Raw genomic sequence first — 27,981 nt, forward strand, 5'->3', positions numbered from 1 at the left:
TTTTAGCTGTTGTTTTCCGGACAAGGCTCTAACAATTAATTAAGTCTTTGCGGTGGTCATTAATATATACCTAACTGGAGGCACATATAAACAGGATGGCTTCATTTATGATAGAAATATACTCTTTGCATTCTGCTGGCGTGGGGTCGGATGGGGATGGGCGGAGGTGTTTGATGACTAAATACTACTCGTGCAATAATGCTCACGTTTTAGTACCTATATGATATTAAACTATGGATGTTAGTATAGGGATGACAATACTATAGTGCCAACATATATAGCTTATCACAGACCCCAAACTGAGCCTCCCGCCTCCCCCTCTTCCCTCCCCCAACCCGACATCCTTCCATCCTTTTGCCGGTCTCAGCATGTGTTGTTAATGTCAGCATAGCTTCGGCATGCACTCAAGGGCGGCGGAAGCACTTTTAATCTGGGGGGGGGGGGGCGCACCGACATCAAAGGGCACTTTGCAGAAATTCGATTGGACTGATGCAGCCTGATATTTAGTACCCTTTATAACTCTTATTGTATTATCTTATTTGCGTATACACATCACTCCATCAACGCCCCCCCCCCCACCCTCAAGGAAAAAATGCATACTAGCACTGCAATATCCAATGTGTAAATTGGGAAACAAGGAACAAGTTTTCTTTGAAGACAGAATGAGGTGAAAATCATGCTAGTTGCTAATGTAGGAATCTTCCGAATTAGAGTTTATTTCTTGTCAATATCTTAATTTTTTTCCATTCGAAATAGCTTTCAGTTTGACCCACAGAAATTCATTAAAAGTCAGGGGCGTAGCCAGGATTTGCAAATTGTAAAGGCACGACTATCTGAGCGGAGCGCCACCATCGGTTGGCGCGGAGCGTACAAGAAAATTTTTGGTTTTACAATGCCCTCAGATGGCCGGAAACGGCCCTTCCCGAGTGTTCATTCTGGTTCCCTGGCCTCTTGCTAACTTGAGACACCTCAATTTTTATGTAGAAAAAGGGCACATTTTTAACCTGAGGAAAAGTGGGGGGCACGTTCCCCCTGTGCCCCCCCCCCCCGGTTCCGCCGCCCTTGCATGCACTACGAACGCTTTTAGAAGCAAATTCCGTGACCCTTAATTGGCCCTATGCAGTAAGTTGTTTTTGAATGTCAATTCCCTCAGTCCAGTGCGTCTCACAATATCTCGTGCCACGTGAATGCATTTAACTCATATCATTTCACATCCTATCCTATTCTCCATATCCTAACTGTTTCTGTAGTTCATGCATAATACTTCAATATATTTATAGCCTGGTATAGGCCTAAATTGTTTCTCAGTATGGGCGGGAAAGCAGTCGTATTTAATATTAAATCGAAGTCATTAATCTCCAACGAAGCTGTCAATTACGTTGTTTTGCTTTTTCCATATTATTAACTCTCTTGTTATATATCACAATTGCATGATTAGTGAATTTAACACGTTATAGCATGCTGTTACAAATATATGCACGTGACCACATATATCCATCGACACCTTTCAACACGCTATAACTAGATCCTAATATATGCGTGTTCACACGCCACTGTAGCGTAGGCCTATATTCAATCGTCTTGAAGAAACCCGGTTGCTATGACGACCCATCTACGTGAGATGATTATTCTTAAGAGAGAGAAATCTTCGACAATCGTCATTTCCGTTGAAAGGCAGCCGTGAGGCAGAACATGTAAATTCGTACCACTTCTAGCCTTGGATTCGTAAAAGTCGCATTTTAATTAGTTTCCGCGGTGGACGTAACAATACGGATCAGTAACGTGCACTTTGTCAGCGGATAATCTCTGTATATAGTAACCACTGCTTCAACTGCAAGACAATTATTCGGTTTAGGATACCTTTAAATTTCCCAAAAGATATATTCTCAATATGGCGGAACGCTTGGTTCAAGCGTTTGTTACCGTCTGTGTTTGCTTGTTAGTGCACCCTTCCTTGTCATATTATGATCCAGAATTTGAGCTGTACAAAGAAATGTTGGAATTAGATGGCCTTCGCGATCAGTATGTTGACAGTTCAAGTGAAGACTTTCTGGGAGATTATCCACAAAACTATGTATTCAACGTTGATTTGTTAATGCCAAATATAACACCACAACACGTGAGTATATAAACTATAGGCTATGATAACTAAGCCAAAAAATTATGCTTTGAGTGTTTCAGCTCGTTTGTTACTTTCTTTTTTCTTTTTTTTTTACATTTAAAGGAAATATAATATCCAACCCTGCAGTTGAGTTTCACTTTTGAGTGTGTTCAAGTGTGAATGATATGATTCGTAATAAGTTTTCTTAATATTATAGGACAAATAAACCATTTTTTTTAAGGTTTATAATGGTTAGTCAGCGGTATTTAAATATTATTGTGGCCTAAACGTAACGAGTTTTGTTGAACAGAACTGCAAACCAAGATAGCTTCCTGTTTTTAATGCTGTCTTGCTATTGCAGTTTTGTTGTAGCTTTGTTCTTTGTTTATCATTGTTTTTGTTGCTTTTGTTGTTGTTATGTGTTGTTTTTGTACTCAAAGATCAATAAGGAGTATCAAAGCACCCCACGTTCTGCTGGCAAATACGCTATATCGCACAATTAATCTTGTCATATTTGTTTCAATCGCAAGGACAGTGAGATGAACACTGTGTCAATAAAAACAAATTGAAAACTTTCTATTGCATTTGAAAATTTTAAAGCTAAACTAAATGCATATAATGAATTCTTTGTGTTGTGATTATCTGTGTTGCATTGGAATTAACTATACATTAACACTAGGATTAACTACATTGTATTGGGATACATTAAATTAAAGTAAGACAGTGAGATGAACACTGTATCAATATATACAAATTGAAAACTTTCTTTGCATTTGAAAATTGTAAAGCTAACTTAAATGCATATAATAAACTTCATTGTGTTGTGATTATCTGCGTTGCATGGGAATTAACTATACATTACACTGGGATTAACTACATGCCATTGGGATACATTAAATTATTTTGGGATTAACTATATTGTATTGGGATTAACTAAATTACATTTTGATTAACTACATTGTAATGGGATTAACTAAATTGCATTGGGTTAACTTCATTGTATTGGGATTTACCATGGCATGGAAAAATAATCTCTAGATTTAAATACTGCTTTTTTTTCTTTCTTTTTTAAAAACCTCGTTTGTTTTTGTTCCTGGTTTTTTGTAAATTATCCCAAAGATAATCATCTAAGTCTTTTCACAGTGGTTTAAAGTGGTTTAGGCGTTTCTAATTATGTATTCAGTCAATGTTTTGATATGAAGTAGTCGGTAATATAGATACAAGAGGCAACTTTGACCCCATGCATCTAGATTTGATTGATATTTTACACAATTGGAATGTTATTCTAGTAGACCGATTCAGATTTAAAAACAAAATGTGATGTTTCACCCTCTTATCGATATAGAACCTATACATGACATATTCAACCTTATAGTATTTGCAATCCCACGTGATCTTCCAATACACTGGTCGTTGAGGTTGCGAAATTTTGTGTAACTGAACTTTCTTGTAGAATACAGGTCCGACGTTTTTTTTTTTAGTGTTCACTGTGTTATGTTCACAGTAAGTTGACTGCAGTGTTCCAACGTTACGGCTGAAGTGCGTTTTATTTTAAATTAATTTATACATAAACATCTGGTTTTGAAAAAGAACCTTAGCCTACATACCAAATATGAAGACAACTAATATATTGATTCAATGTGCATCTATTAGACATCACATTTGTATTATGGTTAATAAAAAATGTTTATTCGATTATTAAATAATATTCCTATAATCTCTGTGAATTCGATCTTATGCTCTGCTGTAGCATATGGACACCCATTGAATAAATTGCTCCTCTTAGCTATAATATTCACTAAAATATGTTTTTTTTTTTTGTGCTTCATATAACCTAACTAGGTCTAACATATGGATCGAAATTGTGTCAGGTTAAAAATCGATATTGTTTTATACATTGACTTTATGTCTTTCAATAAGTTGTTTACTATTTATATCGCAGCACTGTTTGTCTCTGTGTCTATTGTTTCTATTGCCTTAGGCTTGTTTGACAAAATCTAAAGGTCTATTTCTACTTCGTAAACCAGGTCACGAAGTTTGTTGTTGTTATTATTGTTGTTGTTGTGTTTCCTGTTTGTTATTGCTATTGTTTTTGTTTTGCTCTTATAGTGTGAGAGCTTCAAATAATGTCACCTTGTATACAGTGAAATCAAGAAACAGGTGTATGTACACAGTATCTCAGTATTGTTGAGGGAGGAAAGTGTTGGAGAAAGTACTACGTGATAATCACGTGACTAACTACTGCTACAGAATACAAAATTAAATGAAAATCATCTTTCACAAACCCCATGCACCTTATTTGACATAAACACCATGGTGGTTTCAAAGATTTATTTAACCAGCCTAACTCACACGCCACACACAAAACGGGCTAGGTTTAACAAAAATTGTATCATATTGTAATCAGGGAGTTGCTATAGCAACATATTGGTCTGTTATTAGATTCAGAGATCTATCGTGTTTTTATAAAAAAAATATATATAAAAAAATCTTTCTAACACTTAGGTTTTACTTTAGTTATTGACTATCTTTACCATTTTGATTATCGTGTCCATGAACGTGACGTCATCCGAATGTTTACTTAGTAACCTTAGATACACATAATAGGAGGGTCTAAACTGCAATACAATGTGGTGTTAACTGTTTACTTATTAACAAAATGATTCAAATTTGTCGGAAAATGTTTTAATTTATTTCTTTGCTAGCGTCGGAATAATACATCCAAAATGAAGTAACCCAAGAAAAACCGTTGTCCTTCTAAATGTTATAATATGTAATGGACTGTATACATATCAAGGCGAAGGTGACTTTCATGTGGTAGTTATAACAGAACCTTCGGTGGTAATTAATTCAGTTTAATTATTAACTCCAAGACCGCTTAAAACAACATCTTGTGGAAGTGCCTTGTGCTTTAGTTAAGTGGACCGGATTATTTGATCAACGCGGGCGGGCTGGTGCAATTCTTACTTGATATCATGACCGCTTTTGTTGATTCTATATTCTTTCAAGTTAAATACTTTAAATGAAGAATTCATAATCTTATTCCCAATTTTTAATAATTTCACCCAACACGTCTAAATTAGAAAACAAGAAGTATTTTCAACGCGTTACAAATGTGTAAATAATTGAAGCTTGAGAAAATAAATTTACGTAAAATATGTTAATTTTTGTAGTCGGAACGACACGAATGACTAATACATGGATGTTCCTGGTCTACTTTTTTTTGGTATAAAAAAAATATATAATTTTATATTTTCACGTATTTTGAGAAATTAATTTCATTTGGATTAGGCAGATGATACATCATGCACTCAATAGTTTAATCTGTTTTAAAGCAACGTTTTCGGGTAAATTTTTAATAAAGTTTGTCAATGTTATTCGGTGCTATTCAATCATAAAACCCAAAAAATGTGTGATGTTCACATAGCTTGAATAGTCAATTTAATTTCAAATATTGTTTTCCAAGTCGAACATTCAAAAATGATCTCAATTTTAGAAGTCAAATATGAGTAGAACGTTTGCTTCTTCCAATGACCCAGGATGTTGTCTAAGTTTGGAAAACTGCATTTTTTTTTTGTATTAATATACAAGAGGTTTGGTTGAATCATCGCAGTCAAAACACACACACACAGGTGTAAGTGTCATGTTTTAGCTGGAACATAAGCAATACTTTATCAGTTGATGTTATGAACAGTTTTATACTATACTCTGCGGTCACAATAAATGATAAATTAGTTTCTTCCTTCTTTTCAACAAGGGACTGACTTTTACTTTAATTTATTTTATTTTTTGCTAGATTGATATTATTTTTGTGATTCGCCTATCTCCCCCTATCCCCCTGTCCATCCCAACTTTGTTTATATTTATGGTCTTAGAATCTACGTTAATGATATACAATCTACAAGAAAATATAATCATTGAAATGCAACTACTTCTGTAAATATATACTGTAAATAATAGTTTCTTACTTGAATGTTTATCACGTGATTATTTCTTCATCTGTCTTAGCAGTGATTCATCCCCTTCCTCAGATTTTTTTGTTGTTATTTTTTGTTCTTAAAATTTGTTATTAATTGAATTTGTATCACGTGATTATGTCTTCATCTGACTCCGCTGTGAATCAGAATCAGATTTTATGTTATTATGGTTGTTCTTAATTTTGTATATTTTAGTCCAGTTTCTAATTCCTTTCATCCCAGACCAACAGTAGGAAACTTCGGTAATCATGTTAATTCAAATCCTGTGATCAATTTTCCCTCTTTTTTTTTTGCTTCAGGCAAATGACTATAAATGTTATTCCGTTCCAACTCCCGAAGACACGTCCGTTTTTATAGGTACGTTTGATCACTGTTTACCTTTCTTTACTCATTTTATTTATTTCCTTGTTTTTTTTTCTTTGTTTTTTTCCCCTGTTGTTGTTGCTTTTCTTGTTTATGAGCTGAAATCAGGTTGTGGTTTCTATATATCGTGTTTCTATACTCAACGAGTTGGGCAAAATATTATATCGTACGTCATCTATGAGTCTACGTTTTTATTTATTCTTGAAAAAGTAACTTTTACTGTGACTAATTTGACATGTCTTCAACACCAACAACAACACCATCCACACTCAAACTCCATCAACACCAACATCACTATCACCACGAACAAAAGTAACGTCATTTACAACAACACCATCAACTTCAACGGCACCATTCACATCAACGTCAGCGACAACACCATCAACACCAACAAGTACATCAACGACACTGAAACAACACCACGTCTGGAAGAAAGGCACCAACACAAGGAACAACACTATCACGTTAGATGTGAAATGATTCATATATATCAGTACGTGGGTGGACGATATTATAAAACATACAAACGAAAATGAACAGTGTACTTGTCCGGTTTACCTTTCATATACACACTTGCAAATTCTTGCCATGAGGCGAGAAGAAAACACTTGAAAGCTTTCCTAAATGAAATATAAAGCCAAAACACTTGATTAAATATACACATCGGACGAGAATTATTACATTAGACCAGCCTTAATACAGCTGGTAATGTTTAAAGAGTGTCAGCCTTAAAACAGCTGGTTATATTTAAAGGGTCCATACGCTCTCCCGATTTGTGAGTTCATCTAGAACATTATCGTAAGTCTTGCAGTTACGTCACAGCAGATGTTAAACACAGCGTCATATGCATTATGTAATATACGTTACATACGCGATGTGTATATTATTATACTGTTAAAAGCTAACCGATCATCCGTCAGTGTTTATTTAACAAGAATGTGTTGACTTGTTCATGAATGAAACTTTAATGGGCTCATTTCATAACAAAAGGACTAAATTCTATGGCAAAGAAATTCCTCATCATAGTAATGTGATTTTAGGAAACCTGTCAAACCATGAAGAGATTATTTAGGTCGTCGGGGATGTAGGAATCTGGTTGTGCGTAATTTTTTTATGGAATGAAGAATGCGCCTTTAAAGTTTCTGGGAATATGTGGCTTGTTTTTCTTCAGACTTTTTCTGATAATGTCACAAGTGAATAACATTAAAGATAATGTTGTACCATAGATAGTAACACAGTGACAACATGACATGCTGTATGCGATGTAAAGTTGGTCCATGCAAAGAGCTGATTTTAAAATGCATTTTAAACTTAATGGAATTAGAGCGATAATAAATGTGTGATGCTGATATATCTCGGTTACCCCTCCCGCGTCCTCGAATTACCCCTCTCCCGTCCTCTGATACTTCCCACCACCAGTCAAATACTGTTGCAAGCGTACATTTCTAAACACTCTCTACTCCATTGTTTATGTCAAAAGCAATGTTTATATATAAAGAGTAATAATACACTTCTATAGAAAGCGCTAAACTATGAGGGCAAACGTTAATATTTAATATAACCTAAACAGATTATATAAGTAAAGAAATCATATATAGTGTATTGAGAAAGAAGGGCGGTTTCGAGAACTATTGTAAAAGTTAATAACATTGTTGATAATACTGAGACCATTTGTTTGTATCAATCACATTTTAATTACTCCATGGATTACCGGGAGGTTATATTTGTTTACCAATTAACTGGTTTAATTAGTAATTAGAAGTACTGTAACGACTATACTTGAACCATATGCATAAACCGATCGTTTTTATTATAAACTGCTTTTGATGATAAGTTGCATATAAACTGCATTGCGATTATATTACAGGATAATGGTATCAATAAAGATGCTAGTATTTGAATGGGTGGGAGGTTGAGAAAGGGGAAGGGGAAGGGGAGGAACGACAGAGGAGAGGAAGAGCACATGTGGCGATGATAGAGAGAGTTCACATCAGTCTAGATTTTTTGCCAAGGATACATTAATTGACTATTATTAATGTAACTATAGAATAATGCACCTGCAGAGCTTATCAGGATATGGAAACAGAAACTGAATCGTATATTAGTCAATAATCTCTTTCATTTTTGCATTCAACTTTCAGTTGGCCTATAATGTTGGTCGTTGTAGTTTAGCAGCTCCGTGTATTTCATAAATCTGGATTTCATTTTTTTTTATTTAACCAAAATCAGAAGGTCACGTGATTTAGACACGGTCGGTAAGGTATCACTCACATGATCTTTCATCAACCAATCAATAACGACTGTTGTATCTTACACCGTCTTCTTTTCACTCAGTTGAGTTCGTTGAAGTTTCCTTTGGTTGTTTATAAAGGACAAGGCCTTATAGGTGTTGGATCTATTTCAGTATTAAATGAATAGCCTGTAGGAGGAATGTATATTGTGGTGGTGTTTCTTTGAAAACAACTGATGATTTGTGGTTTTGTTATCACTTCAAACTGATCTGTTGCTGAAACCTTTTTAGCGACAGAATCCCCCCCCCCTTTTTCCCCTATCGTCTCTCTATCTTTCTTCCACTATTTCTACTCTGGTTATTTTAGGGAAAAGGAAAGATAGCATCTTGTAAGCAACTCTCTCGCTTCTCTCTAGTGAATTGTTTTATCCCAAACACACACGACAAACTGGGTTAATGAAGTGTTAATTTAAGATTCAGCCACGTACACTATTTCCTTGGCTACGATATAGATCGATTGATTGGTTGATTGATTGATTGTGAAAATATGATGAAACTTAAATAACCGCGATAATAACAACTGTGTTTCAATATATCTACCAAGCTATAGTTAGATATTCGACCTTTTCGCGAAGGTGATTTTATACTACTTTTGATATATTTGACCTTTTACTTTTTGTTTCATCTATATAAGCTGTCCTTCTGATTTCAAAGCATCTATTTTGAGCTTCAACATATACTACCTTTAAATACATAAACAAGCAAAGACGTCTGCAGACCAGAGAACAAAGTCATTTTGACTATGAAGCCATTTTGGCTGTTTTGTTTTTGTTTTTGTGTTTCTTTCTTTATCGTGCTCAGGTTCTATTCCGAACACTGAGGTAATGCTTGTTTCAAACAGATTAAAAACAAAGGCTTGATGACTATCATTGAATAATCAAATCATGGACAGTCTACCTAATATTTTGTTCGTCTTGTGTATGATTTCTTGCATTTCGTTGCCTTAATTTAGATTTTGCAAATGGGACCCCGACACAACTTTGAGATGGGTGGGGGGGGGTGGGCGGGGGTAGGGAGATGACATAATTCAGACCAATCACTCCATCCCACCCCAGGGCGGTGCTGGAGTCTTGTATAATATTGCCCTTCCTTCCAGTTTTTGTTTTTCGGGTTCTGCTTGCTGCCTGTGTGACATATTCCTAAACAAAAGGAACCAATATAACAACTAGTATTGTGTCTGTCGTTCTAAAACAAAACAGTCCATTATATACAAAACCTTATTATCCCTCATGAGTATGACTGTTTTCTAGATTTATTTTGTTGATGTCGGCTGATAATTATAAAGACAATGCGTTTTATAATCATCTCTAGTGTGTTATCTCTTAACGGGCCAGTAGCTTTTGATTATACTTTCTAAAGTTGTTATGGCAACGGTTAAATTATTCATTAAAATCTCACTTTACTGTTAATTGGGAGCCAGGGTGATGACTTCACTCAACACACATCAAACGTTTTATGTGTTTCCTGTGGATGAGTAAATCACATTTGTACTTGTTATATTGAACGATAAATATAAACGAAATTGTTGTAACGTTTCAAATGATTGCTCAAAAGACGTTTTTTGTTTTACCAGGAGAGTAAAGGAGTATCTAAGGGTAGTAGAAATGATTATTTTAGGGCTTTGAAACAAGGGCCCGAAGAAGGAATCAGAGCGAGCGATGAGTGTATGTATGTATATATATATATATATATATATATATATATATATATATATATATATATATATATATATATATATATATATATATATATAACTATATAACTATATATATATATATATATATAACTATATAACTATATAACTATATATATATATATATATATATATATATATATATATATATATATATATATATATATATATATATATATGTGATTCTTTGATTCTTCCTAGCCTACCTGACGGCAATGTAACGAACGTTAACTTTCGACCTTACCCGTTGACGCTTGCTATCAACATCAGTGTTATTATGTTTTATTTATTAATTTTGTATTCTTTTGTTAGTCGGCTTCGAGGCCCAGTCGTTGAAGAAAGCAGCCCATCATATTCTTCTCTTTGGATGTGAAGAACCCGGGAGTGACGAAGAAACCTGGTAAGATACAGCAGGCGATGAAAAAAATAAGTTTCATTTTGTCTATGATTATCTTATCACGATTATTTGGTTGATTTTCAAAGAAAGTGTGTTATTACGAATGTTATACCACTGTGTAAGAATTGTCATGTGTAATTCCGTATATATATAGTGATGTTAATCTACGGTAGACTATAAGATAGGGGCTATCTTTGAAAAGTATCGTGCAATCCAGGCAACTTACGTACTAATCAACGCATGCGCGTTGCTTCATGTTCTCAAATCGCATCGCCAACAGTAGGCATATGCAAAGCTAACATGGGAAGTTACTCATTGTTTACATTGCTAATGACACACAAAGCTCTTTGAATATTAAAGCTATGGTTGATGATAAATAAGGAGATTTTGCAAAGATAAAACCGGTTGCACCTCATCCGTAGGTGTAATTTTTGGCATGTGAAAAGAGCAATTCATTTAGAAAGTATAGAAAACACGTATTAATAATTAACACTACGACTTGTTTTTGCGAAATATTCCTACAACCTCTGAGTCTCATCAATTAAAGTGGCTGGACTATTTAGTCTAACGCACACAGATCATTAAAGCTCAGTTCCTCAGCCTTGAAACACAAAAACTGAATAGGAAAAACGAAAGACTTTTGTAACCTCAAATAACTTGTTTACAAAATGATTACAAAGTTGTCAATGACAGTGGCGTTGAAAGTCATCCAGTCATGCTCTATTGTTTATTAAAAGATCTTGTTTTGCTAGAAACAATGGATTAACATTAAATAGTTAGGCCTGCAACGAGGGACTGACGTCATCGTCACATTAACGTTAAAGGCGCATTCCAGATATTTAGCATATTTTAATGGTGACTATCTTGAAAACCTGAATAACATGAACAAACAGAAACATTATTATATTACTTGTTTTTTACAGTTTTCTTTGACTATGGCATCTCAAAACTGTAATTCTATCATCCTTCAATTCGGAAAGTAATTCATTTATCTCTTCTTTGACTTATTCCAGGGATTGTGGCGAGATGAACACAGATGGCAAAGGACAGAGTACCCCTTGCGCTGGTTGGCCAAGGATACTCTACGCATGGGCAATGAACGCTCCGCCCCTCGATCTACCTAAAGGTATTCCTTTAACACAAAATAATACTAAATCATACAAGTATACCAATATATTCAAGGACCGAAGTTCGGTTTATCTACCTATGCTCCCTTTCAGATATCTATATCATATTAAATGCATCCCCATCATCACATAGGCAACAATAGCTTTCGCAGATGCATTAAATATTTTATCAAAGAGAGTACTCCGGGTCATGCACGAACATGCTGAATATCTTCAAGCACTCCTTCATGTAACGAGGATACCAGATGTAAACAAGCGTGATAACACGGTGAGAGTTTCTCGGAGCTGTTATAGGTTAATAGCGGTTTTAGTTGAACCTCGATATGAGCCTCATGCGAAAATAGAAAATTAATGTCTTCGGTTCCGAACAATTAAACTTGTAATGTATTAATCTCTTCCCTTGGTTAACTATAGTGTGGCAGTCACGGTCTTTTTCTCTTTTTCACCTCACAGACGTCGGTTTTGAAATTGGTGGCGCCACAAGAATCCGCCATCTTGTTTTACAGATACACTACGCCTCTGTCACACCATTTGAAGGTATACATTTATTTGGATGTGTCTGCTCTTGCTTAATTTTGCTGCGATTATTATGAATTAGATTAAGCGATACATATAGGCCGTTACCCCTTTTTTTTTTTGCTTACTGGAGTTGGCTATAATTTACAAATCATCTTTTAGCCGTGAAAACACACAGAATCAACAGATCAAGCGAAGGCAAGGGAACTATATGGACGAGAGAACAGTGGAGATTTTTAGCACCCAGTTGGAACCATTTATTTCTATACTGTAGTGTCATGTCCCGCTTCAGAGCACTCGTATTGTCAGTATGAGCAGTATGAATATCATGTTTCTATCAGATCAAGGTTAGGAATTGTTTGTACTTTCAATACGAATGCTTTGAAGCATGACATGGGAGGACAGTTTAGCATAAGGAAATTGTCCCAACTTCCTAGCGTCAACACAAAGTATACATTACAGGGTCCATGCAGGGGGTGGTCTCGGACTAGGAATCCCTCTTCTGATACTTCTTTGTGATGAAACATTAGCGGCAAAAATAACTTCATTACAAACAAAGTAGATAGTATAAAACATAAATTCGCTTCACTCGGGGCTGTTCCTTGTTTTTTTAACCAATGTCGTCTTGTGCACTGCTATATTTCTGTTGTAAAATCAAAACTAAAAATATAGCAAATATAAGGATTTGGTGTTTAGGGATCGTAAAGTGCAAGAAAGGTAAGCGAATAGGTAGACTAAGATGTCATTAAGGAGATATGCTGACAATGGCAGTTCATTGTTCTGGTTCAAGTTTATATTTTTTGAATCGGTGCTGAAAACGTAATACAATAGGAAATATATGTCATTTTATGGCAATACTTCCTGTTATTTGGAATTTGCTGGAAGTTAACCTGCGGTTATTAAATGCAACCCTCTAACAATATTACGTTCCGGTATCATACAAGGTAGATCCAAGGGCTTTAGAGGTTTACTTTAACTAGATCTTATAAAGGCTTGTTCTGTCATTCCTGATCATAAAGTCACGTTTTTGATAACATGTTTCTTACATATATTAGGTCAACAGCTGATAATAATCTGAATGGACCGCTTACGGGGTAAACATGTTAAAGATATACACTATTGTCTATACACACACACACACACACACACACATATGTTTGTATTACATTCAGACCGAGGACCCCATTGTATTTTCCATTGTTCAAATCCACGTACCCTAACTTTACAATACCCCATACAATACCCCAACAATACCCCATACAATAGAATTCTTCCGAGGACGTGGTGATTCTTTAGAAATCACAACCGAGGACCTGAATTTCTTTTGTTCAAGTCCTCGGTCAGATAGCAAAACAAACGCACCCACACACACACACACGCACACACACACATATATATATATATATATATAAATATATATACCGGTATATATATAAGAAACTATGATATACGCCTATATCAAAAGAAAATCTTGCTGCTGCAAAGAACAAATACAAATTTATGTTATTATCCACCTTTTTAGCACTTCTGTCACACATTCGTGACTATATAGCTTTTAATATACCCTGAACTTAATCTCATGTATCATAGTCGGTCTTGCGACCTAAATTTTACTTGTTCTTTCCGGCGGTTGATCTCTTTTTCTATAGGTCATCTCAAGTCAGTGGTCTTTCCCACACTTTTGTAGGTTAAATCGCATGAACTTTGAGATTACTGCAGAGTTTGGCCAATTTTTTATTTTTACTCAAATTCTCTTTAAGGGCATGTGGTCCTTATTTGTTTTTATAATTACTTTATTTGTTTATTTTATTTTTATTTTTTTGATTTTGTTAAGCGTGGTCTCTTTTCTGAGAAAAAGTTCTTATTGAACAATGTATGTTTCTCTTTACAAATGTTTCGAACCTTAGCAATTCTATGTTTAACTAAAGTGAAGTTTTGCAGTGTTTTGCAACTTTTAATTTTGACTTTTCTGTCCCAGCAATATAATATTTATTTTCCCTTTGAACATCTATCAACTAGATAACTATAGGACAGTTATGTGGTTACAACCAGTAATAACAAGTTTATATTAAACATTTCAATAATATTTTCAGAATATCCCGCGACACACAAAATAGATGAAAGGTATAGGCCTATTACATTTCATTTGTAAACCTCCTTTTTCTGTGCCTTATTTCATCGTTTCAGGTGCGAGTTTGATTGGCTGGAGGTTACAGAGTATGCTTTAATGTATCATATGTCTTCCCTCTAACAGTCACGTGTATATGGTATCGTGTATATGGTATCGTGTACATGGTATCGTGTACTGGTACCGTGGATATGGTACCGTGCTTACGTTACCGTGGATATGATCACGTGTATATGGTCACGTGTATAGGGTCACATGTATATGATCACGTGTATATGATCACGTGTATATGATTACGTGGATTGTGACAAATGCAATATATATATATACAGCTTTCATGTGCCATCAGGTTCAATCCATATGGTTCAATGTGCTCTAATTTGTAATAAAAAACAATTATTTCTTCTTCTTTTTCTCAGACGGGTCCACAGATAATTCTGGACTAACACTTAAGGTGACAGACGCTCCGTAAGTTTTCCTTGGGAAGTCGAAAAATAAATCGAATTATCCATCTATACTGATATTGAAGTTAATTTATGTTGTTTAATAGTTTACGTGATCTTCGGCCTGTAAATCGAAGGAGTTCACATTATATATAACCTCATCTAATACTTTTGTTTGACAATGAGCTTTGCTTTGTAAAGCGCTTTGAAACGCTGTATTAAGCGCTATATTAGTTTAATTTATTATTATTATTATTTTTTTTTTTTTTTAAATTTCGTGTACCATCAAGTTCGTATTTCTTTATTTCAAAAAACAAATTCAAAGCTTATACGTTATAGAGCAGACCCACCATACAGATGTTCTACTACCTTAGCCTATTTTGCTTATGAGAATCGCGGATGATGTAGTCATCAGATCAAGATATACCTCTTAGAGGGCAGTAGATAAATATAATTTGGGGCCCAAAGGCAACCAAGACAGGCGTTGTGTTTACATTTTAATCCAGGTGCGCAGTTAATATGTATGTGTGTGAGTGTGTAGTGTAGGGACATTATGATGTATTGTAAAATTCTCATTTATAGCAGACCGATTTATAGTTCCCTTTATATGATATACGACAAGGAATAAACTTCTAATAGATCACTTTTCGCCCTGCTTTCATTGTTCCTATTCCTGTCTTCTGATTTTAAGGGACGCCGTTCTTGTCTAGTGATAAATCTAGCACGTGTTCATATTATAATTTCATTCAGTGATGAAGTTAAGTACCTACTGACTTCAACGCCTTGGAATAGAAGAGAAAAAATCATAAAATATTGATAAATATAAATAGCAACAAATAGTTATGGTTATCAGAATTTTTTTGGGAAAATAAACCAGCCGATTTATTAAAATAAAACAAAATAGAATAACGAAAAAAAAGAGAAAGTTAGAATAACAGTACAGATACGTCATGTTGGGAATGAATTATTATGTTGTTCTCAATAATCTTTCATAAATTAATCATGTTTCAGGCAAAGATACAAGGCAGGGACATACTTCATGGGAGCAGACGGCAAGATTCCCGCCAAATCTAAAGGTAATAATTTACAATAATAAAAAGAGCACTAATGGAATTCAACGAGGACCCTTTCTATTATGTAGCTCTTCTTTTTGCCGGCGTTTTGGTGGTTGGAGGGGTGGGGTTGGATGAGGGGGGACAAGGGCAAACACTGAATGAAACGCCTTGTTCCACAACCGCGTTTATTTCATCACGAATCGTCACTACTATTCCCACAGTTTTAGTATTGCTTGAAAGCCACAGTAAAGTTACATCGCCAAACTGACCTGATCCTGAATAATGTTTGTCTTTCTTTCAAAATAAGAAAGTCACTGTACATATTTGCTCACCTTAAAGTCATTACCCGAATTAATTACCCCTTGTCGGATATCCGAGTGATTCCGGACGAACTATAGTAATGTGTCTTATTTCACCGTCTGATAGTATGAGAACTACAGTACTTTCGAGTCAGAAGTGCGCCATTATTTTGATAATAATGGTCTTGACCATCGGCGTGATGTATCTGTTCGGAATCTGCTTTTCGCTGAGGATCCCTTTCAAAATCGATAATAAAAATATAGCTTAACAGTCATGACAGAATTGAGATGGCGATAAATTTGGTATATTATAGACCATATTTTGTGAAAACTGATATCAGTCTAAGTAGTGTTTCTATACTCTGTTTTTATTTTTAAGAAAATAATGACCTTTAGACATCTGAGGCTCATCAATTAAAGTGGCTGGGATGCCTTTGAGGTCAGTTCCTCAGACGTTACACAGGCATCCATAGTAGGCCTATACCTAGTTTCCCTCAATGCTTTACGAATATATGCAGCCAAAGGCGGCAAATTACTTGAATATTTGTATATAAGGCTGCTCTGTTGGTTTATAGAAAGTTGAAATAACATGTTCGAATTTATAAATTTATCTATTAAAGAAACATTAACGTCTGAACTGATAAGCGGCTGACGTCGTCACGAACGTAGCCTTCAATGAGCATTTCCATAAACGGCTACATTTTAAAGGCGAATAGGCAATCTTAAAAATAAGAATATTTTACAGAATCATATACTCTAGCCATCAAAATTCTCTTCCCTTATAGACTGTTTCGATTATATTTAATAACTTTATTTGTAGTATTTAATTATATAATATATGTATTGCTGCAGTCTCATATGATTGCGTCATTTATGATAATGGTTAAATGCGCATTATTCACGCAGAGGTATACACTCAGCCAAACTGTACATACAACAAAGTATTTAACAGCGAATTTCTTGTCATTGAATACGGTAGTCCAAGAATAATTCGATAGACATATAGATATATATGCATTAATTGATGAAAGCCAATCCACAGGCAGTGCAGTGAGCGCACACGACACAAGCTAACGTTACGATGAACACAATTGTAAAGCACAAAGAAATTTTAGACTAGAACGAGATTTGAGGTCACTGGTTCGAATCATGTTCTAGCGAAAAATATCTTTGAACTTTTCCAGGCTTAAAAAGTGAACCGAAACTACGCATCAAACCTATATAGGTTTGTTAGTTATAACTTTATGTTAGTCTTAATTTCAGTCGCTTTGATTATTACCATACACTTCATTGTGACCGATTGTATCATATGATGTATGCGGCATTCATATTTGTGTTATTCAACAGAGTTATTATAATTACGTACCGATAAAGGGCAAATGACATACAGAGTGCATATATAAATTGAGATAGTATGATATGCTTTATTCGCTTTTAGACGCCTTTGAGAAATTGTGGTTGCGGTTAATAGATTTCTGTATATTTCTGTTGGATATTAACAGATATTAAGAGATCTTGGAAATACTTTAGTTGATTCTGAAAACTGAGGATGAATCAGGGAGAAATACAAACTCACTAGATAAACGAGGATTGACTTTAAAACTTTAAAACTCTATAAAACGCAGATTACGACATCCGGTGACCTAACTGACATATAACATTGGCTTTTAATTAACGGGATTTTTCTAGAAATAACAATCTTGTCTGTCAGTTAGTGAATTCAAAATGAGAAATGACCGTAAAGTATATGATGAGTTCACGTCCTGTATTGTTATTATTATTATTATTATTTCGGTTTAACTATATTACTCTGTTATTTTTCTTTGGTGATAGTGCACCTGGAGACGGCCTGTAGTTATGACGAAGAACCGCGTCTGTTTCCGTTTGCCTTCCGAGTTCATGCCCACTCTTTAGGTAACGATAAATGTGTAGACGCACTCTTTTCCTTTCGAACATGGCTGACAAATTAAAGTATTACCATCCATGGAAGTAATACTTTCATGTTATTATCACAAGGAGAGAGAGAGGTTACTACCGGCTGGTAGCGACTTGAGGGAGGTAGCCTAGGGGAAAGGGTTTACGGGATGGATTTCTGGGGAAGGGGTAACAGGAGGGGATTTCTGGGGAAGGAGTTACGGGAGGGGATTTCTGGGGAAGGGGCTACCGGAGGGGATTTCTGGGGAAGGGGTTACGGGAGGGGATTTCTGGGGAAGGGTCAAGTAATATTTCTGGTAAGTGAATCGTACGGTGTTCTGCCATGTATGCCACCAACATATAAATAACGTAACGATCGAAGTATAATATGACTATGTTAAATTGTTTCCAGTCTTTGTGAAATTCATTACCCTGTGTGTGTGTGTGTGTATATATATATATATATATATATATATATATATATATATATATATATATATATATTCATATATATACAAAATGCTTACAAGAAAGGAATTATGTGTCCGTTTTGACTTGTTCATAAACAAACATTTAATATTCTCATTCCTACAGTAATCATAATAACTTGATAAGGTATTTGGAATAAAAGTGTTCCTCCAGTGACGTTGACAGTTATGGCAAAGAGAGAGCGAGAGAATAACATTTGGCAACTTTAGTCGAGAAACTGAAGATAATATAAATTATTAGTTAATATATCACATTTTCTTATAGGTGAAGTAATATCAGGCTACAGGATTCAGGAGGGTGAAGAATGGACTGAAATAGGGAAACAAGACCCACAGCTACCACAGGTAACATAAAACGAGACCGATGCTCTATACTGGTTATCAGAATATTATACATATCATTAAGAAGAGGTTACGAATGAGATCCATAAATGTTTGCGTCAGTATATACTAGTTGTATTTGTCCGTCTGTTGGTCTTTCTATCTAATTATATATTTTTTGTCATTCAGCCTCTGAAGAAAGTCCGGCTAGGATCGAAACGTCATGCCCTCTTACTTTTACACATTCTCTCACACAGGCTCTTTAGTGGATTAGCAGTTTGCTACACTGTAACAGTTTTTGTTTTATTTAATTTCTATTTATAAGAGATTAAACAGAAAAGCACTTTATCTGAAGAAGTGTATTTGGTACACATTTCATTTTCAATATGATGCGTCGATATCATTTTGTAATTATTGTATATCTCAGTTTACATTTTTCATCGCGTACGACGGGGAATGAGGGGCGCGGGGCAGGGAAGTGAAGGGGTGGAGAAGGGGAGGGAATTGGGGAGTACCGTATATTTTGAGGCTGGTGACAAACATGAGAGTATGAGACTTTTCTCTTGCCGCTGATAGACGCACCTTCTGTAATGTGAATGCAGACGTCCTCTTATAACATGACCTATGGAAAGAATACAATTCATGAAGAATTAATGAATGGGTATTCTATTGCTTTCTTCCTGCATTTAGTTGTTTGAGGAAGAAGCCGCTCGCATTAACAATGCATGAGCGGTCACTTTTTGACCATTAATTTTTTTTATAACCAGTGATAATATTACATGAAATAAATAGAAACCGATACATAAATTAGGCAGTTCATCGCGCTTTTAGGATATGATTTTATTCAACGAACGCCGGTCAACTGTAAAGGGTTATGATGTGAAACCGGCAAAGATCTTAGCAAACTTATATATCGTTCCTCTTTCACTCTTGATAATATTTGCAATAAATTAGACAACTTGACAGGAAAACTTAATGTGAAAGTTTGTAATTTCCCATTCAGTTACTGTAATTCATTTACGGACATATCTTAATCTACTTTTTAGAGAATTTATTATTACAAAATAATTCAATGATACAAAACCCATAGCTTAGGCAACTTTTTTAACATTTCAATGAAAATAACAGTGAATTGCGTCGATTTTCACGATCGCAGAAGTACTGTTTGCATAAGAAAGAAAACTTAATTTCACGCAACAATCTGACATATAGTTCCGAACTGTGGGAACACCATCACTTTCGAATTTAATGGTTATCAGTATTGAACTCAAATCCAAATTTGATAAAAATTAAAATTAAAAAAGGACTAAACTTTGATTGAAAGTGCATTCTTTTGTGCCCTGACTGTCGCATTTGTTTCCAGACACTGAGAAGGGTTATGCCAACTGATAAATTCACCTATTAAATCGCCCAATGAGGCAAAACGCTTTCCTGGTAGACATTAAATTGCTTGTTGAAATTGGTGTCATTTGACTACAAATTTAATCTCAGTTTGAAAGCACTATTGATGATGACCTTTAAGGCATGTTTTATCGATCTGTAATTTTTTTCATATGATTATCTTAAAATCGACAAGCAATCTCAGCTCATTTTATCCTGAAATGCATGGTGTCAGGAAAAACATGAACATATTATGGAGAGGGAGAAAAAAAGCACATTTTCACAGCCGGGATGGGACAAGGAAACCCAGAAAACAGACGAAATACTTATCACCGACAGCACTATGCATGGTAGAACTGTGACTCATCACGGAAGTTTATCTTACAAAGTCATGCAGATGATTGGAACTTCTAAATATTTTGGTTACCATTTCGTGCCAAACAAAGCTAATTACCAAAATCAGAAGCACAAATAGGTCGTGCGCTCACATTTGGGTTATTAGTATTTCAACATTGACACTTCTCTTTTCTCTATATAGTTCACGCTTTCTATATATAGTTCACGCTTTCTATATACATATATAGATCACGTTTTCTATATATAGTTCATGCTATACTACGTATGACGTCACTTAATCTCCTTTATTAATCACAGCAATACTACTACATATTTAATGGTGAAAACGTTTTAAGCGATTCAATGTTCTTAACTGTTATTACACTCTGTGGGTCTGTTTGTCTCTCTGTTTGTTGATATGTCATTCGGTCTGTTAATTCGGTTGATCCGGACGAATGAATCGAGTCACGGTGAATGAAATTAAGAAAGGTAGTACTAGTAGCCCTTCTCAGAGATATAGATTAATAATCACTTGTCAATATTCAAAAATTTGTATCGCAAACTTGAATGAACCTTGATATATTTCTTTGTTATATTCCATAGATGTTCTACCCTATTGAGGAGAAGGGTCTGGTCATTCAAGCTGGAGATGTTTTGGTGAGTTAATATTTACATTCATGTTACTTCATCTAACATTGTTCATCCGAAGTTCATTTAATTTTATATTTTTCAGAATATTTTAAACTGTATTATTTCACGTTATTAAAAGATGGGTTAACTTTAAGCACATATTAACAAAGTCACTTTAAAAGCACAATTAATAACAATTTATTTCATTTTGTTTACTAAATCACATGTCACTTAAGTACATAAAGGACACTCTTTTAAAATGTCAGTGGGGTGTTAATATTAAAGGCGAACTCTGGTCATGTATACTATCTGAAATGTTTCTTTTACAATGGTGACAATCAAAGAAACGAATCTAATGGTGTGCATTTTGCGTAGAAAATATTATTTTTTAATGAGAATACATTCTACCAAAAAGTTGGAACCAATTTGAAGTAAGATGAAATGTGGAGGAGTATAAACTAGAAATTATGTTTATAAGATGTCAAATAACACTTATTTGAAGAGCATATCAGAGCATATCAGAGAATTAGTTTGCTTTTAAAATTTGCATATAATGTAAACACAAAATTGTTATATAGAACCATATGCATTACCACTTAACTTATCCTTCTTTTTCCTTTAACTTTCACATACCAACTTTAAAATTCTATCAGCAAGTAAAATACTGTCCAGGACAAAATATGTATTTTAGATCCATTGTTTATAGTACAATCACTACTTCTGATTTGAAACAGAACTGTTATTGTAATTTACAACAGGACCGGTCAAGGTTGACCATATTTAATAGGCCATTTGCTTCATTAACAAAATACTGTCAACAATTTCCATTCTCAAATAGTTGCTTGCCAAAAGAGCCAATATATTATTATATTCAAAATAACATTTCGTTAGCTTCCACAATTATATTCAAATTGTTCTTTGTAATTTTGGAAGTGCACCTGACCTTATAATACTTGGGTATATTCTCAACCAATCTTTCGTGAAATTGCTCAGTTATGCAGGATATTATCGGATATGAACGGAAATATTTATGACCATTGTTTTTCTATGTCTGAAAGTATGATAAGGATACGAATTTGTAGACAATTTGTTCACAAGATTCTGTCATGAAAAGACAGATGAGTGACAATATGATATTCAGAATGTTTGTTTCGCAGACAGAGCGAAGATGGAGATAAATGTTGCGAGAATTAACTTATACATACCCCCCCTCATAACCTCTCCCCCTGAACAAAATTATTCAACAGTGGTTCCTGTTTGGTCTCAGTAGCCGTGATGCACATGTGTTGATGTTTAAGGCAATGAAGTGTAATATTTTAAATGATCTTACTTTAAAAGGAGAAAAATTCTGTTCATTCTTTCTCTCTCTTTCGAGAGAGTTGTTCATTTAAACACCTCACAGTATACACCATATTTTACTCGACCGTTAATTCAAACCTTACGGTGGCATTTTTATTTGATAAATGGCGTCGGTTCCTCGGGGCAGATCTAAAATATTAATGTTAATCCATTGTTTCATAAATTCTTATAACTCAACATAAACATGTTCTTTAGTACTTCAGATAAACGAAAGAGCACCTTTGGGTGACATTACATTCAATGTCATCTTGAGGCAATAGCAAAATTTTATGTTATCCTAGATTGAGATTTGTTTGGCTTCTTAGGAACTGAGCTAATTGCCGTTGTTTTCTGCTAGGCTAACCAGTCCCAGTCAATTACTTGATAAGCCTCAGTTGTTTAAAAGGGATATTTCTGAAAACAAGTACTTGAACAGACAGGATTATTTGATCACGGTCTATACGAGAAATCAAAATTAATATTGTGTCTCAAGTCTTCCTAAAATGTACGACTCATCGGGAGACTGTACTTCGGAATTGCAAATAAGCTGTTTCATATTGCCGATTGTAGCATGTGTCTGTCTTACTTCCGGGTAAGGTCAAATAATCACAAACAGAAGTAGGTCTTACATTATGTGCACATATACATATACATTACTGTATATATATATATATATATATATATATATATATATATATATATATATATATATATATATATATATATATATATATATATATATAGATATAGATATAGATATAGATAGATATATATATATATATATATATATATATATATATATATATATATATATATATATATATTTATATATATATATATATTTATATATATATATATATTTATCATATAGACTTTTGCAGCGATGATGGTCACATTTTGTCATATCAAAATGTTGTTATTAAGCATTATATTTAAATTTTTCCATTCATCTCCCTACTATGGCATAATTTCTTTAATTTCCAGGTCAGGCAAGGTTACCCTTGGTAACAAGCATGGCTTATTAAAATGAACGCCTATTAAGTTCATTTTGGATCTTGAACTCTTCTCACCAAGCAAACGAAACTTGGAATGGTTGAGAAGTACAACCCTTTCTTCAATTGCTTTTAATTTGCAGTACTGTGTAAAATTATCTTTGTAAGCTTATTCAGTCCTAAAATTTCTGACTGTCTATGGAGCTTGTGTTCACTTTTATTTACGGAAATGTTTGTATCAAGAAAGAGTAAGTTGTAAGACATTTGTTTCTAAATACATCACCATATATGTTTTTATGCATCAATAATGTGGAATTTGAAAAAAAAAGACATGAAATAAAAGCGATGCAGAAAAAAAAAGAAGAAATCTTACATCTTGGGCTGGTCTCGGGTGGAAATATATTTTCACAGCTGTAGAGTATCAAAGACTTACTTTGACCTTAGATTTTTGTAGACTGTTGCAATTCCTGACATTTTGTTATTATTAATTATGCTATCTTGTATTTATTGAAGAATCTCAGGCGAATTAAGGAAGTAAAACGTTATATTGAATAGTCTGGGAACTTTCGAAAATGAAAAAGTAATTATACAGTAGGCGCAAGAGTTAGGCTAATACCGGCAATAAAGATCATGTCGCAGGCGATTAAATACACTGGGATGGAAATTTTAATCGTTTTCGCAGGCTATTTATTATAGGTCAAAGGAAGTATCCTTCCTCTAAGAATGGTAGGTCTGTGGTCTTTAACTTGTAATACATTCTCTGTCACAGTCTGTCAAAAGTTTGATATCTTCCTTAGAAAACACATGGTTCGATATTTCAGAGTTTCTCTTCAGTTTTGACACGCCGTCAAAAGTACAAAAGTAGTGTCAGTAAAAACCACTTTACCACCACACTAGTCACAGGCTCCTTACCGACAAAGAAATATTTAATTTTAGAACTATTATATTTTCACTAAACCTGATTAGATGTGACAAGTAATGATCCCCTCACCCCTCCCCACCCCCACCCTCACCTTCTCCACACACATCCACAAACGTGCGCTCGGAACGGATATCCTCTTAATTTAACTTAGTACGATTTGAATCGATTGCAGAATAATTACTGATTACCTATAACATCTTGGCTAAAAATATTCATAAGGATATGTCGATGTGTCGATATGTCGAAGTGTCGATATGTCGATATGTCAATATGTCGATATGTCGATATGTCGAAATGTCGATTATTACATGAACGTGTCATAGCAGGCTACAACAATGTGGATATGTCAAAATGTTATTGGAGGTGTTAAGTATGTGCAATACATTAAACTGTTATAGAAGCATATAACCTGAAATATGTCAACATTGTATAGAATATAACTATGTGGATTATATGAAAGTCAAAGAAAGATATCATTTTGCTGATCAACATGTTATAATAAGATATACATTTTTTTCTACTTGGATAAATCAACATATAAATCGATATATTATAAAAGGGTACCCATTTGTTAATATCAACATGTTACAGAAGGCTATCGCTATATGTGGATAAATGTACATATATAGAAGGATATCACTATATGGTTTGTGAAATTGTTACAAAAGTATATCATTGTGTGAATAAGTGATCATGCAATAAAAGGATATCACCACGTGGATATGTGAACATGTTATAAAAGGATATCACTTTGTTGATATTGTCTTGTTACGGACGGATATCACTATGTGGATATGCGAACATGTTGCAAAAGGATATGTGCATTTAAACACTTTGATGTTTGCTATTCTCTGAAGGGTTTATGGAGTCAATAGTCAACCATAACTCCTCTTTTCGAATAAGTTACCTGACTTTATCTTGTAATTGTTGATGGTAGTTTTGAACTAAGTAAAATAATTTCAACCTCCTGCTGTTTAATTGGACAAAATACGTTTTGAATGTAATTTATCTTATATTTACCACATGGATAAGAAAGAAAGTATTCCGCATTAGAACAATCTGTTTTTTTTCCTTTCCACATTTTCAGGCAGCAAGATGCACCATGAACAACTACAAAGATAAAACGGTCATGATTGGGTAAGGCGAACACATTTCATTATTTCCCGTCTAAGGACGTGTGGGGGGGGGGTAAGGAAGGTAATTATAGAGGGAGGCACCATGAACAACTACAAAGATGAAACGGTCATGATTGGGTAAGGTGATATATTTCATTATTTCCCGTCTGGGGACGTGTAAGTGTGTGAGGGGGGGGGGGTGGTGGTAAGGAACGTAATTAAAGAGGGAGGAGTGAAGGGATGGCGAATTAACGAGGAATTTGCTAGAAGGTTTGAAAATAGGAGGAGTGCGTGTGTTAACTTGCATTTTTGAGTTACTTATTCAAGTTTTGAATTGGAAAGAAAAAGTTAGAATTATTCGAATTTTTGAACATTTTCTAACAACACAAGAACAAATCCACTTTATGACCGGACTTTTTGCTTTCTCCACCCCCCCCCCCGCCTCAACTGCCCCCACTCACCTCCCCGAATCCTACCATGCAATGTCTTATAGGGCGTGCTTGCCAGATGGAAAATACTTGACACAAAAATATATATCTTGCAGCTTAAATAGGATTATGTGCATTTTCATCAAATACAATCCTGCCAAAAATCACGTATAGCAGTTTTTTTTTTACCATCTGGCAATACCTTTTTTTTACAGACCAACAATGAGTGATGAGATGTGTAATTTTTACATGATGTACTTCACGGATTCGCCACATTTACCAGAGAATGACATCTGCTTCAACGGAGCTGGTTTCAAATGGAAGGATTATTTCGAGAACATCCCTGATAAAGAAGCCAGTGAATTGCCAGCCAAACAGGAGGAAACCGATGAAAAACCTCCTGAGATGAAGATGGATTCCATGGAGAAAGATGAATCATAAATTAAGAGGCAGCGAATTGTTCATTGTAATTTCAAAAGATTTTGGTAGGATTATATTAGAGTAACAAAATTTAAATCGTTTGTTTTTTTCTTGCGATTATTTTCGATAAATGCAAAAGGTAAGCGATGTCAAAAGTTGAGATATGTAATTCTGCTATTCTATTTATTTTGTCCTCTCGCCTTCAAACTTGAGAAGGATAGCCTGTCTAGAGCCTTAACTGCATTGATGTAACTTAATATCGTTGGATATACAGTAGTTCATAAACTCATATGTCACTAGTTTACATGTAAGCTTATGTTGAACAATATAAAAACGCTATATAGGAAAGCTGGTCCAAATTAGATATATGAACCCGAACCATCGTGTTTTACATTTCGCATACAATGAAATATTTTCTGGACATTCGTTACCCACTAAATTAAGTTGTTTTTAGTACGTTACCTTAACTTTATTGTATAATTGGACAAAACCTTAAAATAATATTATATTGACTGTATTTGAATGTACCGACAGAGCTGGTTTACACAAAAATATATATATCCTAGTTTTTAGAGCTTATTTTCTTTCAAAGTTATCCTAGTTCATACTTGCACCATAGTGATTCATACTACATTTGTTATCAAACTTCATACTCTATACAAATTAAAGAAGACAGTGTATAGTGAATTATATTCGACGACAACAGAAATTTGAGTTTGAAAGAGACGAAACTTATAGTTATGAAAGAGTTCATTTCATTTCACAAAATATTTCATAATAGCGTCCTCATTTTAAGCTACTATATATATTTTTTGGGGAATGTTATATTTAGATAACGACGAGCTTACAGAAACTTGATTGAAAATGGTAAATATGACTCAATTTTCAAACTAAACTTTAGTGACAGAATTATAAATACATTGTTATAGCTTAGATATTTGTCCTTTGTAGAGATGGAAATTTTAGTGACAATAAAGCTTCTAACTTGAAAACTAGAATTTTGTTGTGAACAATGGTCATTGTCGTCAGAGAAATGATATTATAACAATTAAAACTAACCTCTAAGTAACAATACATAACCATGTCATAGGGAGGATTAATAACCCGTCCTTTCTTTGTTTTCCCCAGTGGGGTTGTACCTGTGCAGATGTTTAAGGGGAAGCAGCACAACATGTTCTTTGCATTCCAAGTTAAAAATTCAGTCCCTTTATTCGTCCATCCAACTTCATTTGTCTCGTTGAAGAGCATTCACATCGATTATTGGTTTTAGAGATTCACATATTACTATTTTTTTAGTTCTTTTTTTTT

The 27,981-nt window shown here is 34.4% G+C and overlaps 1 protein-coding gene across 1 annotated transcript; it reads left to right on the forward strand.

Moving 5' to 3' along the window:
• Window positions 1-1,651: 1,651 nt before the first annotated feature.
• Window positions 1,652-27,981, forward strand: LOC139978701 (probable peptidylglycine alpha-hydroxylating monooxygenase 1). Its single transcript, XM_071989126.1, has 12 exons — window positions 1,652-2,119; window positions 6,378-6,435; window positions 10,737-10,824; window positions 11,835-11,947; window positions 12,402-12,485; window positions 15,012-15,060; window positions 16,047-16,111; window positions 18,223-18,303; window positions 19,057-19,136; window positions 21,432-21,485; window positions 25,798-25,847; window positions 26,469-27,981. Exons 1-12 carry the CDS (start codon window positions 1,892-1,894, stop codon window positions 26,692-26,694), a joined length of 1,176 nt encoding a protein of 391 aa, XP_071845227.1. The 5' UTR covers window positions 1,652-1,891; the 3' UTR covers window positions 26,695-27,981.

Source organism: Apostichopus japonicus, chromosome 13 (assembly GCF_037975245.1).
Source record: "Apostichopus japonicus isolate 1M-3 chromosome 13, ASM3797524v1, whole genome shotgun sequence".
Classification (NCBI taxonomy): Eukaryota; Metazoa; Echinodermata; class Holothuroidea; order Aspidochirotida; family Stichopodidae; genus Apostichopus; species Apostichopus japonicus.